We start from the raw sequence: 19,302 nt of genomic DNA, 5'->3' as shown, positions 1-19,302 counted from the left end.
GCTGGGATTCAAAGTCAAGCCACCTGGCTGAAGCCCAGACTCTGGGCCACCAGCCTGCACAACCCCTTCACATGCGGCTCTGTGATGCCTTCTGACATTTAAATTGGGTTTCACAGTTGAAAGTGTAGGAAGACACCAGCGAGTGAAGAATGAGGTCTTCACTCATACTGTCCCTCCTGGCCTTCCCAGGAGGGACAGTAGAAAAGAAGATCCATTCTTAAATGTGTTATGGTTGGACATAAGGGATTCTCAACAGGAATAAAAGGCTTGGCTTTGGACCATGGGTGAAGAATACGATGGGGATGGAGAAAAATCTTTGTTTCTAAATCCCAAGGTGGCTTATCACTAGAAGTCCTTGGAACCCACAGATGATGGCAGGCAGGGGGACGTCTGACTTACCGGCCGGGGCAGACTGTACTGGTACATTTCTGGGCGGTAGGTGGGCACCCACTGCACCCCGGCCCTGGGCCGCGTCATGGTCCCTGGTGCACTGGTCACCACCTCTGAGTAGGGCAGGTGCTGGGCAGAGCCATAGGCCTCCTGGTGTCGGCTCTGGCCTGCGTGGCCCGCGGACGCCAGGCTGAAGGCCTCCTCCAGGAGCATGTGCATCTGTTGCCTGACCTCGTCGATGGAGGGCTGGGAGCTCAGCGTGGAGGTCTCCGAGTGGCCTTTCACCTGCCTCGACCTGGCGTAGCCCCGCGGCTCGTGAACTCTGTCAACGTTGGTTTCCTCTATGATTTCAGGTTCAGTCTGTGGGACCAAACAAAGCTCATAAATTCCTCGGTGAAGCTCTCTCCCATGAAGGTGGCCTTTAAGATTTATTCTAAAATATTCACTCGGATTGGCAATATTAGAATCAGAGCTAATTTAATTCATATCCTAGGTGCCTTACCCAGGAATTCACATGAGAGGGGCTGTCAGCACGCATTATGTGAGAAGGGCCACCCTCCAGCTGTCAAGGTGCATGGGGGCCTTCCAACCAGAGACCCAAGTGCCGCAGACTTGGCTAATTAGCATACCATTAGAAATGGCTTTCATTGATGAAATTAGTCATATTGTCTAAAATCTTTTATACCTTTGGGTATAAGAATCTGGAGCATCCTGTCATCTGCACCCCAAGGGATGGCACTTTAGACAAACTCTTTAAATGGTCCTGCGTCTAGCCAATTGGTTAGGGAATTTCTGGATGCCCGATGCTAGTTATAGGAGAATAACAAAAAGCTACTTTGAGATTGCTGGTCTCAAGATGGGGTGTGTGATAAATTAGAAACTCTTGAGGTGGGGCTCCGCAATCTGGGTTTTAATAAGCACTCCAGGGGATTCTGATGTCTGCTCAAGTTTGAGATCCAGTGATCTAGAACGTTCTCCTGCCTTTCCCCATGGGTCCTTTCATTCAGGGAACAGCTGCAGAGCCTAGGTGGGCAGAGAGCTGGGACTTCATCTGTTCCCAGAGCATGCTCCGTGGACTGGCAACTTCTGCTGGCCTACTGATGGATGCTGGTCTAGTAAGTGTCTGCTCTTTGTTCTGTGATTTCCCTGCCTCTGTTAGCTGGGATGCCTGTGGGCGTCCATTCCACCAGAGTGACCCTGCACAAACCTCAGAATGCAAGAATGCAAAAAGCCAGAGAGAAGGGCGTGGTCAGGCAACACCATCCTCTGCTTTGCAGTGCACGCCATAGCAGAAGTCAGATCTACGAGGAGCACTGAGAAGCTAGAAGACTGGGCATTAAAAATGATCCAGCCAGGAAAGTTGCTTTAGGTTTTTGGTGGAGGATTGAACCCAGGGCCTCACACATGCCAGACAAATGAACTACCACAACTGGACGTGGTGGCGCGCACCTGTAATCCAGCGGCTCAGGAGGCTGAAACAAGAGGATCACTAGTTCAAAGCCAGCCTCAGCAAAAAGTGAGGTGCTAAACTTGACCTGAAATTAAAAATTCTGTCCAATTTCCCAGGGCTTGAGTTTGAGGTTAAGATAGAAAGTTCACCTTCTCTAACACATTTCTTGAATGCTAATGAGCTGCATGACCCTAAGTAGGGTCTCAGTGAGACCTGTCTCTAAATAAAATACAAAAAATAGGACTGGGGATGTGGCTCAGGGGTTGAGTGCCCCTGAGTTCAATCCCTGGGACCCCCCCCCGACCCCCCCCTCCCTAAAAAAAAGCACTACCACAGAGCCACATCCCATCCTGGTGTTTCAGTTTATTTGATAAAATGAGGATAATACTGCCTCTAAGGGTTTTATAAAGATAAAATAAATGTGCATGTAAAGATTTATAACAGTAGCACAGGGTAAAGACAGAATAATGGTAGTCACTGTCATTATCATCATCATTATTACTTTTACTCATTCAAATGCAGATATTCTTTTGTAATTACTATGTGTAAAAGAATTGGATGTATAAAATGAGCACATCAAGAAAATGCCATTAGGAAAATCATTACTATTCTTCTGCCCTTAAATATTACACATTAAGGTCAAACTGTGAAATATTTCATTTTTAAAAGTGTAGCATTCAATTAATACATGCTCATTAGGGAAGATACTGAAAATACAGAAAACACATAAAAGAAATTCGACATTTCCTATAATCTTATCACCCAGAGTTAGGACTTGGCTATAGCTCAAGATCAAGTAAGGTTCTCTATCAACTTTCTAGATTTATTAACAAACATCTACTGTAAGAAATCTAAAGTACTGCTTTTATATTGGATTAGGGAGTCAAATATAAAATTACCCTTGTAATAACAAGAATTCAAAAACATGTCACGATGGGTGCATGTCCCCAGGCCATGGGCTAGGGGACACATTGGGCTCTTCTGCTGTTACTTCTGCTGTTAGGGGATCTGCCGGGAAAGGCTTGTGATCGCTGTCTGAGAAGTGTGGTCTCTGAAGTCCAGCAAACCTTTATCTCCTCCTTAAAGGAGGAGATAGATACAATAATAATATCAGTTGGCCTTTCTTAATAGCTCATATAACTAGACACTATTCTAAGAGTTTGATTCTTTCCATCCTTATAATAACCTATGAGATAATATTAACAAGCATGATCATTCCCACCTTTTTTTGCCTGGTGGTACCTTCTAGGATAAAGAATTCTGTAACTTGTAAAGAAAGTTTCTTCATAATGCACAGAATATTCTGAACTGAATTTCAAAGCCTGAAGAGAGGGTGGGGTTATATGAGTAAGGTGGGTGGGAAGAGGCCCCTGAGGAGACTATTCTCCAGGTTTCCACTGCCATCCACCCCACTCCACAGAAATTAACCTCTCTTCTCCCCACAGGGTTTTCATTCTGCATTCAGATGGGGGCGTTAACTGGAAGGTCCAGAGTCACAACCCAAGTATGATCTCATTTGGTTTTCTCAAGCCACATTCTAAAGAACTCCTATTCTCCTTCAGTTCTCAGTTGATATTTCAGCCTCTCAATATCTACAGACGGAAACAAGACTAGCTCTCACTATACCCTGGCTTCCTCTAATCACACTTAGATTCATTTAATATCTGTCTTGTGCCAAACTAGATACTCCCTGAGCCCATGCACCAGTTTCTTGGGAGCCTAGCAGGAAGAACTTGGAATTCAACAAAGCTGTGAACTTGACCTGAAATTAAAAATTCTGTCCAATTTCCCAGGGCTTGAGTTTGAGGTTAAAATAGAAAGTTCACCTTCTCTAGCACATTTCTTGAATGCTAATGAGCTGCATGATCCTAAGCAACTTCCTGAACAGACCTAAGCCTCAGACTCCTCATCTGTGTCATGGGAAGGCTGAACTATGATCTGATATTTGCCACCTTGTGGACTCTGTCTGCTCTGGAAGGTGCTACACTACTCCAATTGACATTCTTAAAAAAAAAAAAAAAAACCAAAAACCTGATGTCTACTTGTGAAGGGAAACCCCCTTCACCCTCCCTGCCTGCAACACACGAGGGGTATATGTTTTCTCTTTTACTTAATAGACAAGTGGTGGTTTCAGCTCTATGTTAAGTCCTGAGTTGGGGTAGTAAACAGCTCTCAGGGAGCTCCCTAAAGGAGGAGATAAATACAACAATAATAATACCAGTTGACCTTTCTTAATAGCTTATATAACTAGATGCTATTCTAAGAGTTTGGTTCTTTCTATCCTTATAATAACCTATGAGGTAATATTAACAAGCACGATCATTCCGACCTTTCAGATGAGGAAATTGAGGCATTGAAAGATCAAATATGGAGAAAAGGCCCAGTGGCCCGCGGCGGGACAGAGCTTCCAATCACTCCTGCAAGGTAGGTGGGCCTGCAACCCACCGGCAGAAGAGGAGCAGCGGCCTGCTGAGAGGCAGAGCCACCCACTCCCCCTGCACCGGCAAGGTAGAGGGAACTGTGACCACGCACAGAGCAGGCCCAGCAGCCTGCTGAGGGGCAGAGCCGCCCCCCACCCCCCGCGCCTGCCAGGTAGGTGGAACTGTGACCACCGACAGAAAAGGCCCAGTGGCCCGCGGCGGGACAGAACTTCCAATCACTCCTGCAAGGTAGGCGGGCCTGCGACCCACCGGCAGAAGAGGAGCAGCGGCCTGCTGAGAGGCAGAGCCGCCCCCTCCCCCTGTGCCGGCAAGGTAGAGGGAACTGTGACCACCCACAGAACAGGCCCAGCGGCCTGCTGAGGGGCAGAGCCGCCCCCCACCCCCCGCGCCTGCCAGGTAGGCGGAACTGTGACCACTGACAGAAAAGGCCCAGTGGCCCGTGGAGGGGCAGAGCTTCCAATCACTCCTGCAAGGTAGGCGGGCCTGCGACCCACCGGCAGAAGAGGAGCAGCGGTCTGCTGAGAGGCAGAGCCGCCCCCTCCCCCCCGCGCCTGCAAGGTAGACGGAACTGTGACCACCATCAGAACAGGCCAGACCTGCAACTGAGAGACAGAACAGGCCCAGTGGCCTGAGGAAGGGTAGAGCCGCCCCCCCCCCCGCGCCTGCAAGGTAGGCGGACCTGTGACCCACTGGCAGTACAGCCCCAGAGGCCTGCAGAGGGGCAGTGCCGCTGCCTGCGCCTGCAAAGTAGACAGAACTACGACCACCGACAGAACAAGCCTAGCGGCCCACAGAGGGACAGAGCCGCCGCCCGCGCCTGCAAGGTCGGCGGACCTGCTACCGACCGGCAGAGCAGGCCCAGCGGCCTGCCGGCGTGGTAGGCACATTGCCCCAATTGGAGGAGGGGCAGAGCCGCCGCCCGCGCCTGCGAGGGAGACTTTGCAACTATACAAGACCAATATAAATATATAGGGGGAAAATTCAATAGCACAACAGTTTCACCAAGTAGAAAGGAACGCGAACAGTATGAAGAGACAAGGAAAGAAAGGACCACAAGCATTGCAGGTCAACTCAACGTTAGAAGAGGTAATAGCTGCAGCAGATGGAATGTCAGATAAAGAATTCAGGATATACATGCTTCAGATGATCTGGAGTCTCAAGGAAGACATCAGACAGCAAAATCAGACAATGAAAGATCACTTCAACAATGAATTACATAAACAAATCCAAGAAGCAAAAGATCAACTATACAGGGAAATAGAGGTTATAAAAAACAAACAAACAGAAATCCTAGAAATGCAGGAAGCAATAAGCCAACTTAAAAACTCAATTGAGAATACTACCAGCAGAGTAGAACACTTAGAAGACAGAACATCAGACAATGAAGATAAAGTATTTCAACTTGAAAAGAACATAGACAGCTCAGCAAGACTGTTAAGAAACCATGAGTAGAACATCCAAGAAATATGGGATAACATCAAGAGACCAAATTTAAGAGTCATTGGGATACAGGAAGGGACAGAGTTTCAAACCAAAGGAATGAGCAATCTATTCAATGAAATAATACGAGAAAACTTCCCAGACTTGAAGAATGAGACAGAACCCCAAATCCTAGAAGCCTACAGGACGCCGAATGTGCAAAATCATAAGAGACCCACACCTAGACACATTATAATGAAGATGCCCAACATACAGAATAAGGAGAGAATTTTAAAAGCTACAAGAGAAAGGAAGCAGATCACATTTAGGGGTAAGCCAATCAGGATAACAGCTGATCTTTCAACACAGACTCTGAAAGCTAGAAGATCCTGGAATAACATATTTCAAACACTGAAAGAAAATGGGTTCCAACCAAGAATTGTGTTTCCAGCGAAATTAAGCTTCAGGATGGAAGATGAAATTAAAACCTTCCACGATAAACAAAAGTTAAAAGAATTTGCAGCTAGAAAACCATCTCTTCAAAACATCCTTGGCAAAACATTACAGGAAGAGGAAATGGAAAATAACAATGAAAACCAACAGTGGGAGGTAGGACACTAAAGGGGGGAAAATAATCAAAGAGGAAAACAAACCATGTTTAGTAACATAAATAAACAAATATGGCTGGAAGAACAACCCATATCTCAATAATAACCCTAAATGTTAATGGCTTAAACTCACCAATCAAGAGACACAGGCTAGTAGAATGGATCACAAAACAAGACCCAACAATATGCTGCCTACAGGAGATGCATTTGATAGGAAAAGACATACATAGGCTGAAGGTGAAAGGTTGGGAAAAATCATATCACTCATATGGACTTCGGAAACAAGCAGGAGTATCCATACTCATATCAAATAAAATAGATTTCAAGCCAAAGTTAATCAAAAGGGATAAAGAGGGACACTACATACTGCTCAAGGGAACCATACACCAACAAGACATAACAATCATAAATATATATGCCCCAAACAATGGTGCAGCTATGTTCATCAAACAAACTCTTCTCAAGTTCAAGAGTCTAATAGACCACCATACAATAATCATGGGAGACTTCAACACACCTCTATCACCACTGGACAGATCTTCCAAACAGAAGTTGAATAAGGAAACTATAGAACTCAATAACACAATTAATAACCTAGACTTAATTGACATATATAGAATATACCACCCAACATCAAGCAGTTACACTTTTTTCTCAGCAGCACATGGATCCTTCTCAAAAATAGATCATATATTATGTCACAGGGAAACTCTTAGACAATATAAAGGAGTAGAGATAATACCATGCATCCTATCTGATCATAATGGAATGGAACTGAAAATCAACGATAAAAGAAGGAAGGAAAAAGAATACATCACTTGGAGAATGAACAATAGGTTACTGAATGATCAATGGGTTATAGAAGACATCAAGGAAGAAATTAAAAAATTCTTAGAGATTAATGAAAACACAGACACAACATATCGGAATCTGTGGGACACATTGAAAGCAGTTCTAAGAGGAAAATTCATTGCTTGGAGTTCATTCCTTAAAAAAAGAAAAAACCAACAAATAAATGATCTCATACTTCATCTCAAAATCCTAGAAAAAGAAGAGCAAAACAACAGCAAAAGAAGTAGAAGGCAAGAAATAATTAAAATCAGAGCTGAAATTAATGAAATCGAAACAAAAGAAACAATTGAAAAAATTGACAAAACTAAAAGTTGGTTCTTTGAAAAAATAAACAAAATCGACAGACCCTTAGCCATGCTAGCGAAGAGAAGAAGAGAGAGAACTCAAATTACTAACATACGGGATGAAAGAGGCAATATCACAACAGACACTTCAGAAATACAGAAGATAATCAAAAATTATTTTGAATCCTTATACCCCAATAAATTAGAAGATAGTGAAGGCATAGATAAATTTCTTAAGTCATATGATCTGCCCAGATTGAGTCAGGAGGATATAGACAACCTAAACAGACCAATATCAATTGAGGAAATAGAAGAAACCATCAAAAGACTACCAACTAAGAAAAGCCCAGGACCGGATGGGTATACAGCAGAGTTTTACAAAACCTTTAAAGAGGAACTAATACCAATACTTTTCAAGCTACTTCGGGAAATAGAAAAAGAGGGAGAACTTCCAAATTCATTCTACGAGGCCAACATCACCCTGATACCTAAACCAGACAAAGACACTTCAAAGAAAGAAAACTACAGACCAATATCTCTAATGAACCTAGATGCAAAAATCCTCAATAAATTTCTGGCCACTCGGATACAAAAACATATCAAAAAAATTGTGCACCATGATCAAGTAGGATTCATCCCTGGGATGCAAGGCTGGTTCAATATACGGAAATCAATAAATGTTATTCACCACATCAATAGACTTAAAAATAAGAACCATATGATCATCTCGATAGATGCGGAAAAAGCATTCGACAAAGTACAGCATCCCTTTATGTTCAAAACTCTAGAAAACCTAGGGATAACAGGAACATACCTCAATATTGTAAAAGCAATCTATGCTAAGCCTCAGGCTAGCATCATTCTGAATGGAGAAAAATTGAAGGCATTCCCTCTAAAATCTGGAACAAGACAGGAATGCCCTCTCTCACCACTTCTGTTCAACATAGTTCTCGAAACACTGGCCAGAGCAATTAGACAGACGAAAGAAATTAAAGGCATCAAAATAGGAAAAGAAGAACTTAAATTATCACTATTTGCAGATGACATGATTCTATACCTAGCAGACCCAAAAGGGTCTACAAAGAAACTATTAGAGCTAATAAATGAATTCAGCAAAGTGGCAGGATATAAAATCAACACACATAAATCAAAGGCATTCCTGTATATCAGCAACAAATCCTCTGAAATGGAAATGAGGACAACCACTCCATTCACAATATCTTCAAAAAAAATAAAATACTTGGGAATCAACCTAACAAAAGAGGTGAAAGACTTATACAATGAAAACTACAGAACCCTAAAGAGAGAAATAGAAGAAGATCTTAGAAGATGGAAAAATATACCCTGTTCATGGATAGGCAGAACTAACATCATCAAAATGGCGATATTACCAAAAGTTCTCTATAGGTTTAATGCAATGCCAATCAAAATCCCAACGGCATTTCTTGTAGAAATAGAGAAAGCAATCATGAAATTCATATGGAAAAATAAAAGACCCAGAATAGCAAAAACAATGCTAAGCAGGAAGTGTGAATCAGGCGGTATAGCGATACCAGACTTCAAACTATACTACAGAGCAATAGTAACAAAAACAGCATGGTACTGGTACCAAAACAGGCGGGTGGACCAATGGTACAGAATAGAGGACACAGAAACCAATCCACAAAACTACAACTACCTTATATTTGATAAAGGGGCTAAAAGCATGCAATGGAGGAAGGATATCATCTTCAACAAATGGTGCTGGGAAAACTGGAAATCCATATGCAACAAAATGAAACTGAATCCCTTTCTCTCGCCATGCACAAAAGTTAATTCAAAATGGATCAAGGAGCTTGATATCAAATCAGAGACACGCCGTCTGATAGAAGAAAAAGTTGGCTACGATCTACATACTGTGGGGTCGGGCTCCAAATTCCTCAATAGGACACCATAGCACAAAAGTTAATAACTAGAATCAACAAATGGGACTTACTCAAACTAAAAAGTTTTTTCTCAGCAAAAGATACAATAAGAGAGGTAAATAGAGAGCCTACATCCTGGGAACAAATCTTTACTCCTCACACTTCAGATACAGCCCTAATATCCAGAGTATACAAAGAACTCAAAAAATTAGACAATAAGAGAACAAACAACCCAATCAACAAATGGGCCAAGGACCTGAACAGACACTTCTCAGAGGAGGACATACAATCAATCAACAAGTACATGAAAAAATGCTCACCATCTCTAGCTGTCAGAGAAATGCAAATCAAAACCACCCTAAGATACCACCTCACTCCAGTTAGATTGGCAGCCATTATGAAGTCAAACAACAACAAGTGCTGGCGAGGATGTGGGGAAAAGGGTACACTTGTACATTGCTGGTAGGACTGCAAATTGGTGCAGCCAATTTGGAAAGCAGTATGGAGATTTCTTGGAAAGCTGGGAATGGAGCCACCATTTGACCCAGCTATTCCCCTTCTCGGTCTATTCCCTAAAGACCTAAAAAGAGCATGCTACAGGGACACTGCTACATCGATGTTCATAGCAGCACAATTCACAATAGCTAGACTGTGGAACCAACCTAGATGCCCTTCAATGGATGAATGGATAAAAAAAATGTGGCATTTATACACAATGGAGTATTACTCTGCATTAAAAAATGACAAAATCATAGAATTTACAGGGAAATGGATGGCATTAGAGCAGATTATGCTAAGTGAAGCTAGCCAATCCCTAAAAAACAAATGCCAAATGTCTTCTTTGATATAAGGAGAGTAACTAAGAACAGAGTAGGGTCGAAGAGCATGAGAAAAAGATTAACATTAAACAGGGATGAGAGGTGGGAGGGAAAGGGAGAGAGAAGGGAAAATGCATGGAAATGGAAGGAGACCCTCAGAGTTATACAAAAGTACATACAAGAGGAATTGAGGGGAAGGGGAAAAATAATATAAGGGGGACAAACAAATGTCAGTAGTGGGGGCAGAGAGAGAAGAGGAGAGGGGAGGGGAGGGGGGATAGTAGAGGATAGGAAAGGCAGCAGAATACAACAGACACTAGTATGGCAATATGTAAATCAATGGATGTGTAACTGATGTGATTCTGCAATCTGTATATGGGGTAAAAATGGGAGCTCATAACCCACTTGAATCAAATTGTGAAATATGATATATCAAGAACTATGTAATGTTTTGAACAGCCAGCAATAAAAAATTAAAAAAAAAAGAAAGATCAAATATGTTGCCCCTTGTTGACAGAGCCAGCAAAAAGTTTGATTCTAGCGCCCAAGCTCTTACCCACTGTACAAATCAAAGCAGATCCATTACTGTACCACATTGTGGGCTCTGGATGAAGGACAGACAGACTTCTGTGACCAGGGGGATAGAAGATAATAATTATTGAGATAGTCTGCCTCAGAGATGACTGTAAGGATGAAAATGATGAATATGTAAATATGAATAAATGCTGTGTGCCAAATACAGATTCAGATCTGGCAGATAGCATTTATTAAATGTTGCCTATAATTGTTGTTATTTGCCTCTTTGCATAGACTGGGGGCTCCTTTATGGTTGGGCCAGAGCTAAAGCCAGTCATTGGCTGTACAGTGAAAGGAATTCATGTAGCAGGTGCTCACATCTATTTGAGGACCTTTGATGTGCCAGCCCACGTGTGGGTGGGGGAGGGGTTTCCATGGGTGTCCCCTCACTCGGGGTCATACAGCAGATGAGCCCATTTTCAGATAAGGAAAACCATGCCTATAGACATAACTTGTTCTGAGCCCTTTTTTCCCACTTGCACATTTCTGAATGTGCCTTTTTCTTGGGGAGACAAGAGCAAAACCCCCCAATGTTGGCTGATGGTTGGCTTGGGTGCAATGTCTGGGGCCATACATAGGAGAGAGAATACATTTTTAAATCTCTTTACCTTGGAAGGTACCATACTTGCTTCTCCAACCTCATGTTCTTGAAAAGTGCCAGGGGATTATTTTTTAAAGCTCGTTTATAAATTAATCAAGATATGCTTCAATAAAAAATTTTAAAAATTAATCAAGGGAATGTCTGTATATGAAAAAAAAATTAGAAAACATAGATAAGCAAAATGAAGAAAATTAAAATCCACTCTAATCCAACCTCCAGAAATAACTGCTGTTAATATTTTGACCTTCCTGCATGTCCCTTGAGATGCTTCTGATGCCTATGACATAGGATGAAGGTTCGGAGTGCTGTACAGTGCCACTCCCTGCCCCCTGCCCCAACTTGTAGCTCCCACCCAGGCCACAACAGAGAGCAATGGCTTGGCCCCTGTCAACCTCTCTTCTTCCAAGGGAGGGCCACCCTTTGCCACATAGATTCTCTGGGCTTTGTGATGGAGAATAGGGAGTGGGGGTGTGATACTTCAGACAGAAGTGGTGTGGGTTGCAGGACTTTGGGGGGGGGGAATTTCCAGAGAGGTTCAGAAGCAGTTAGGTGGCACGTGCATGGGAGAGAAAATAAGGGAATTAAATGTATTACCAAGCATGATGTATTTGCATTCACATATATGAAAACCATGAGTAAAGCAATAGAGATGTTTTAAAATTGCTTTTGTTAGCATAGTCATAGTTCTTTGGGTCATCATTTCCCTTTCTCTTCCTTTATTATTTACTTTGGTACCAGGGATTGAATCCAAGAGTGCTCAACTCCTGAGCCACATCCCCAGCCCTTTTTTTGTTTTTTTGTTTTGAGACAGGCTCTTGCTGAGTTGCTTAGGGCCTTGCTAAGTTGCTGAGACTGGCCTTGAACTTGTGATCCTCCTGCCTTGGGTTCCTGAGTTGCTGGGATTACAGGTATGTATCACCACCACACCTGGCTGGGTCATACACACATTTGTATGTATGTATGTACGTACATATGGACATTTTTTTAAAAGCAGGTTATTTTATAAGTAACATTTTGAAAACTTTTTAATCCAACAATATTGTAAACCAATGTGTCGCCAATAAATACATGTATTTGTAGGGAAGAACTATAAGTGACTTCATAGTATTCCAATAGATGGAGTTTTCAGACTTATAATTAACAGTCCACAATTTGGGTGGTTTCCAATATCTTACTATGAAAACAAAGCTGAAGGAGGTTTCCTCTTGATTCAAACTTTGCATATAATCATGAATTCCTCCTTAGGCTAAGTTTCTAGGATGTTCAGAGGATGTGCATATATTTAAGGATTGGGGTAGTTACGGTACATTGTAGCTCAGCAGTAAGGACCATGGTATTCAGCAGAAATTAAGACCATTCCCTCTCCACACATGTACTCTGGACCTCATATCTGTGTTGTGCTTCATGGTGCCCACTGGATAGAACAAGCACCTGCTATTCTTTCCATGTTGTTTTCAAAAGAACAAACTAGTCCACAGGTGCAGGATGGCCCAGCATGGTTACAGATCCATGTAACTTCAGCTTCTCTTTGAAACACCACAGGAACAAAGCTGAAGGACCCCACAGCCCTGCCGAGAACCCGTTAGTGTTTTCTGGAAAACAGACTTATCGTCTAGTCCCAGGACATACCTTGTAGCCCTCAATATTTATCAAAACTAAAAACTAGTTTTTGATCAGAGAACCGATGAAAAATAAAAACTACTGATAAGAGAAAATATTAAGGTTCATTATCCAGAACATGCATAATAATTTCTACAAATGAAGAACAAGAAGACATCCTAAGTTAAAGGCTTAAAAAGACACCTCAATAAAAGAAGATACAAACACATGGATAGGTACTCCACATCATTAGTAACTAGGGAAACTGCATCATTCCACACTCAGTGGAGTGGCTAAAATTAAAGAAACTAATGACAGCATTAAAAATATACCTATTCTACAACCCAGAAATTCTACTCCTACATATTTATCCAAGACAAATAAAAACATATGTTCACAAAATGTAGGAAATGTTTATAGTTTTTTTATTTTTATAATAGCTCCAAATTGGAAACAAGCCAAATGTTGAACAAAACGATGATGAATAAGCAAAGAGCATCAGATGTGAATAGTGGAACAGTATTCAGTTAATAAAAAAAAAAGAAATAATACATTGATTGATATACATAACAGTATCGATGAATCTTGAGTAAAAATGCCAGGCACAAAACGGTATATACTGGATAATTCCACTTATCCGAAGTGGAAGAATAGACCAAACTGTGATGGTAGGTATTCTCATGAGATGATAAAGATGGATTTAAAGGAAGAGTGAGGAAATTTGGGGAGTAGGGGACCCATGATAAAAATGCTCTATATTTCAACTGGATTGGTGGTCACTGGGTTACATTTGTTGAAGCTCATCATATTATACACTATAGATTTGAACAGAGCTAGGGATGTGGCTCAGTGATAGAGTGCTTGCCTTGTGTAGGTCCTGGATTCGATTCTCGCTAAAAATATTTTTTTGAACATTTTCCCATATATTAGTCTTGCCATAACAAAAAAAAAATCAAGATGGTAGCCATTTGCAGTAGCAAATGCCTATAATTCCAGTGTCTGGGGAGGCTGAGGCAGGAAGATCAAAAGTTCAAAGCCAGCCTCAGCAACAACAAGGCGTTAAGTAACTCAGTGAGACCCTGTCCCTACATGAACTACAAAATAGGTCTGGGATGGGCTGAGTGGTCAAGTGCCATTGAGGATGGGCTGAAATAACACAGCTGGTTTGATGGGGATGGTCAAGGAAGGCCTGTTGAAGAGGTGTTAGTTTTTGAGACCTGAAAGAAGGGGGATGGCCATGTAACTGTCACAGGAAAGCTTAAGATACAGTTCTGAGGTAGAAAAGAGCTTATAGTATTTGAGAAAGAGAAAGACCTGCTATGGAATGAATTGCATATAGTTATGTCCTCATCTCCAGTGTCTCTGAATGTGACTATATTTGGAGATAAGGTCTTTACAGAGGTAATGAGGTTGCAATGAGGTCATTAGAGTGGACCTTAAGCCAGTGTGACTGATGTCCTTCTAAGAAGAGGACATTTGGGCACAGACATGTACAGAGAGAAGATGTGGTGGGGCCCCAGGGGAAGATGGCCATCTTAAACCCAGGAGAGAGGCTGGAACAGATCCTTCCCTCGTGGCCCCCAGGAGAACCAACCTGGTTAACACCTTCATCTGGGCCTTGTGGCCTCCAAGATTGTGAGAAAATAAATTTCTGTTGTTTAAGCCACCTAGACGGTGCCCTAGCAAACAAATGTACAAATCGAATCCAGGACCTACACAAGTTCTTAAATTACAAGCCCCAAATGTACATTGTGCTGAAGTCTCAGGTGTCAGGAGATGGGACAGATTGTCCAAGGTCTTAAGGGCTTGAGGACTGTACTGTTTTCAACAGATAAGAGGAAAGGAGTGAAGAATTTTAAGCAGGAGAGAATTATGATTGGAATTTATGGGAAATCATTTAGGAGGCTCTTGCAGTAATCCATACAAAAAGAGATGGCTTTAGGGTGGTTGTGGACAGAGAAGTTGTGGGTGAATTCAAGGTATCTTTTGGAAGAGAACCGACAAAATTTGCTGAGAGTTTAGATGTGGCAGGTGGAGGAAAGGAACAAGTTGAGGCCGAGACCCCTTACCAAGAAGGGAAACCGTGCTATGACGGGTCTTCTTGATGCTCTCTGAGCTCCTCCAGAGCGAATCTTGCTCTGGGCCCTTCCACTAGCTGTTCCTACTGCTCTGAGTGCTCTTCCCTTGGGACCAGCATGCCTGGCTCCCTCATTTTAGGTTTCTGCTCAGAAGTCACCTCCCTAGAGAGGCTTCCTGGACCAGCCCTATAATTCTCCAAGCTGTGCCTGCTTTCCTTTCTGTGAATGAGTGGAAATCAGTCCTAAAAGCCTGAGGAATTTCTGCTGCAAGATCTTCAACAGTAAATGACATGTCCACGTGTCTGTAATGAACCAGACAGTCTTATCTAGAATGGAGTTGGAGAGGAGAGTTGAAGGGCCCTTAAGACCACTTATTCTAGAAGTTCTTAAATTACAAGCCCCAAAGTGGGCAGATGTCTTACAACGTCGTACTTCCCAGGACACACAACATCACTTGGCCTCAGCCGGGCACTTTATTTCCAGAGTACAAAAATATGAAGGCCTTCTCCAAAAGTTGCCCCAAATCCCCGATTTTCAACTTAGTACTAATCATAGCTCCATCCTGCAAGGAGAACAGATTTTGAACAAAATCTGCAACTTCCTGGCAAGGACCCTACGACCAGGTGGGGGTTTCAGCAAGATACATTTCTGGGCCATCTGGCCATGATGAAATTAATCTGGCTCCATGTCCATTTCTCTTCCCACCAATTAGGGTCCTCTGAGCCACACAAAACCGTGCTGCTTCTCTGCTTAATGTCTATTCTGGCTGTAAAGGGTCTATCACACATGCTGCTGCCCACTGAGGAGCCAGATGCATATATAGAAAGTTGCTTCTGGAAACCAAATTTCAGGAAGTTCTCTCTTTGCCTGGTGGGCCGAAGAGGACGATCATGATTACAGGAGCAGAGAGACTTTTGTAGCAGCTTCCTACTGAGCCCACGTCTCAAAAGCTTCTCTACCAATAAAGGGAGATGGGTTCCCTTCAGAACAGATGGGGGTTCAAATAACGGTCTGATGATTTCTCTTTTGCAAAAGTGTGTAAATGAAATTTTATTTTATTTTTTAATCTTAGGAAAACATCCAGTTGCATTCCGCCTGTCTTCCAATGATGACCCTCCGTCACTGGAAGGTATGGGGCTATGAAGACAGCAGCTGTTCTATGTTTCAGGTGAGCCAAAAAGGCATGATAGGGTTTCTTGAAGACTTCAAAGCAAAGAGGGACAAACTCTGTTTCTTCCAAAGAATGATCCATAATTACACTGAGAACATGCAGATAGGACTGCCAGGGATAAAAGAAGGCACTCGCTGTTCTCAGGATTACTTACTGCTCCCAAAGTAAACCAGCCCCAGCCTGCAGCAGGAGTCTCAGGACGGCTCCAGCTCCTGTCTTTCTACCCCTGGAACCTGCTGCCCTCCACTGAGCAGTGGGGGATTTAAGTCCTGAGCAGGTCACAAGATCTCATCTGTTTTGACTAAGAAGCCTTATGGTTTATGCTGTGTTTGGGAAAGTGTGACCTTAGAGGTCACCAAAAGATGAGAGGCTGACACCAGAGGTCAACGTAACATGGAGGGGTATGCTGGGTTTGCTCCTTAGAAAGTCAACCACAAGTGTTCCTCAAGTGGTGGCCTCAGCATCTATCGTCACCTTTCCCTGTGTCTCAGCCAGGAGTTCTGGGTGGGCATAAGACTGCCTCAGGTCCATTGGTGAGGCCTGACTCAGGTAAATCAATCAGTGTAGCCCCTGCTGCTATAGTGACGGATACAGGGTTGGGCATTTGACTTATGGGGGCTTAGAATAAAACCCGTATACCATTGTTTCATGATCCGGAAAAGAGAACTCTCTCTTGTATTGGCCAATGCAGGATGGAGATGTGAGAGCTGGGACTACTACAGCCATTTCTTGCCGGAGTGAGCCAACTTGAAGTTGAAGCCCAGGCATAAGGGAGTACAGTGCTGTATAATGCAGGGGAATGGCCTGGATCTTCAGGCGAACCATGCCTACGTTTAATGTAACCAACACATTCCCTCTATGTTTTAAGACAGTTTGAGTCAGGTTGTGTGTTTTTTTTTTTCGGTTGCTGTTGTTGTTACTTTTAGTGAAAACATCCTAAATGATAACTACCACTTAAACTGAACTCCAAACAGTAATTTACATTGATCTACAGTTTTGATAGTCAATCAAATGAACCGTTTCTGTGGTTCAGAGTTATAAATGGGGCCACATTTATAACTCCTCAGCTTAGGAGTCACCTCTTCTCGTTGACACACTTGTTTGCTCATTTGCTCAACAAATAGAGACTAGGCATCCTCTCTATGCCAGTTCCTATTCTGAGTGCTGAGGTTTCCAAGATGAATAAAACATGATTCCTGCCCTTAAGGAGTCAAATGGGGAAATAAAACAAATAAACCAATAAACGGAAGCTGGGGTTAGGGACTGATTGGTGTGAGAACTACATGTTACACTGGAACACTAAGGATGGGCATCTAAGGGCCATGGGTGTGGGGGCTAGGGAAAGATTCTGGAGAAGATGATATTTAAGCCAAGTTCTGAAAGCATCACCAAGTGCATGTGTTTGCCTCCCAGGGGACATGTGGTAATGCCTTGAGATATTTGGGGTGTCACAACTGGGAGGGGCTACTGGAAGCTATGGGGTAGAGGCCAGGGGTGCATAGGGTGGTCCTCCATACACAGCCCGAGTGTCAGTAGTGAGAGTGCTGAGAATACTTGATGCTGATGAAGCAGGTGAGAAGGGGGTTGTGAGTGATGAACTTGTGCACCAACATGAGACAGGAAACCCAACGCCAAGTGTGGGGAAGGGCGTTCAGCCTGGAGCCACGGGGAGGGTTAAGGAGTGAGGACCATCAGCTTGCAGGGCATGCCTGGGCTCCACAGCAGATGAGTCCCAGGTCAGGAGCTTAGATGTCTCGGGCTCAAAGCTGCTAGGAGTCACTGGAGGATTTGCAGCAATGTGTGTTCCAGGATTCCCCCAGCAGCGTTTTGGCAGCTTTAGCCTGGTGAGTAATGGGGACTGGACCAGGCAGCAGCCCTGGGATAGACAGGGAGGAAGAGACCTGCAAGAGGAGTCCCTCCTCTCATCCAAGTTCATGGTCACAGCAGGTTGTGTGTGCCTCTACCTTTCTCCTCCATTCATCTGTGACCCCCAAGGGCAGGCATAGAGTTCGAACATCTTGTCCTTCCGCAGAGCCTCACTTAGGTAGGTAGGGTGGAATTCCATGGGGCGCTTAGATGCTAATGCTGGTGGAGAAGGTAAAAGTTGTGGAGAGTCAAACCCTTGAAAATCCCTTCAAATGTCTTTTGTGGATACATCTTAGGAGTAATAGGGAAAAGGAAATGTACAATGGATAATACAAACAGGATACGTGAAAAAAGCTAATTTTTAGCATGGATTTAATGGTCTTTTATTTTTGTACTGGTGAATTCGCATATGTTAAATGCACACCTGCTGTAAAGGCTTCACCAAGCTCAATAAACCTTTGCTAGAGGCAGTGAAAGGGATAGCAACTCCCAAGGGATATTCTTATTTTGTCCACTGTTCTCTGGCTTCTACAGAGGTTTGGGGGCCTCAAGTGGACCAAGCAGCATAGGGAGTGGGAGGAACTAATAGTTCTGGTCATGCTGCTCACAACTGGAGGACTGGTTCACCCAGCAGCAGGGCACACTGCCAGCCACCAGGTCTCTGATGTCAGCTCCTGCTAGATATCTGTCCTTGGCTAAAAAGAGTGCCTCACCCAAGGCCACCCAATGACTGATCCATACTACTGTACAAAAGTCCAGCTGTTTTGCCCAAACTTGGGATAAGTCTGCAGTGCCACCTGGGCTTCAGAGCACCCTGTGGGGTTAGCCAAGACCCTGTGGTATTTGTACCATGGTCTTGAGCTTTTAACTCTGTCCAATCCTGCCTCCTTCTCTTCCCCAACAAGTGTTCAGGACATGCTGGGGACCCCGGCTTGCAATCAGGAGGCTTTTATTCACTGCTTTGTTATTTTCTACATGATTTGCATTCAGAATACAACATTAGAAAATACTTTTTTGCTTTTACACATAGAATGAAATTTTGTTTTCCACTTCATTTCAGTGCCTGAGTCACTTTGATGATATAGTCTGGCCTTGTAGGACTAATCAGTTTGTGACTGGGGCCAGGGTTGTAGCTCCAAGGTAGAGTGCTTGCCTAGCACATGTGAGGCACTGAGTTTGAGCCTCAGCACCACATTAAAAAATAATAATAAATAAAATAAAGGTATTGTGTAAAAAAAATACTGC

At 43.2% G+C, this 19,302-nt stretch overlaps 1 protein-coding gene across 6 annotated transcripts in view; it reads right to left on the bottom strand.

Annotated features, from left to right (window-relative positions):
• The window catches only part of Kiaa1549l (KIAA1549 like), a 269,091-nt gene that overhangs the window by 30,960 nt on the left and 218,829 nt on the right, over positions 1 to 19,302 (bottom strand). For all 6 annotated transcript variants that reach the window (XM_058583160.1, XM_058583165.1, XM_058583163.1 and 3 more), the window contains one exon: positions 400 to 750. In XM_058583160.1, coding sequence (XP_058439143.1) covers positions 400 to 750 — 351 coding nt within the window. The remainder of the gene's footprint in view (positions 1 to 399; positions 751 to 19,302) is intronic.

Source organism: Marmota monax, unplaced genomic scaffold, assembly GCF_021218885.2.
Source record: "Marmota monax isolate L192 unplaced genomic scaffold, Marmota_monax_Labrador192_F-V1.1 WCK01_AAM20220418_F8-fsc00047, whole genome shotgun sequence".
Taxonomy (NCBI): Eukaryota; Metazoa; Chordata; class Mammalia; order Rodentia; family Sciuridae; genus Marmota; species Marmota monax.
Note: the sequence above shows the minus strand (reverse complement) of the source record. Positions and strands in the feature narration are given on the sequence as shown.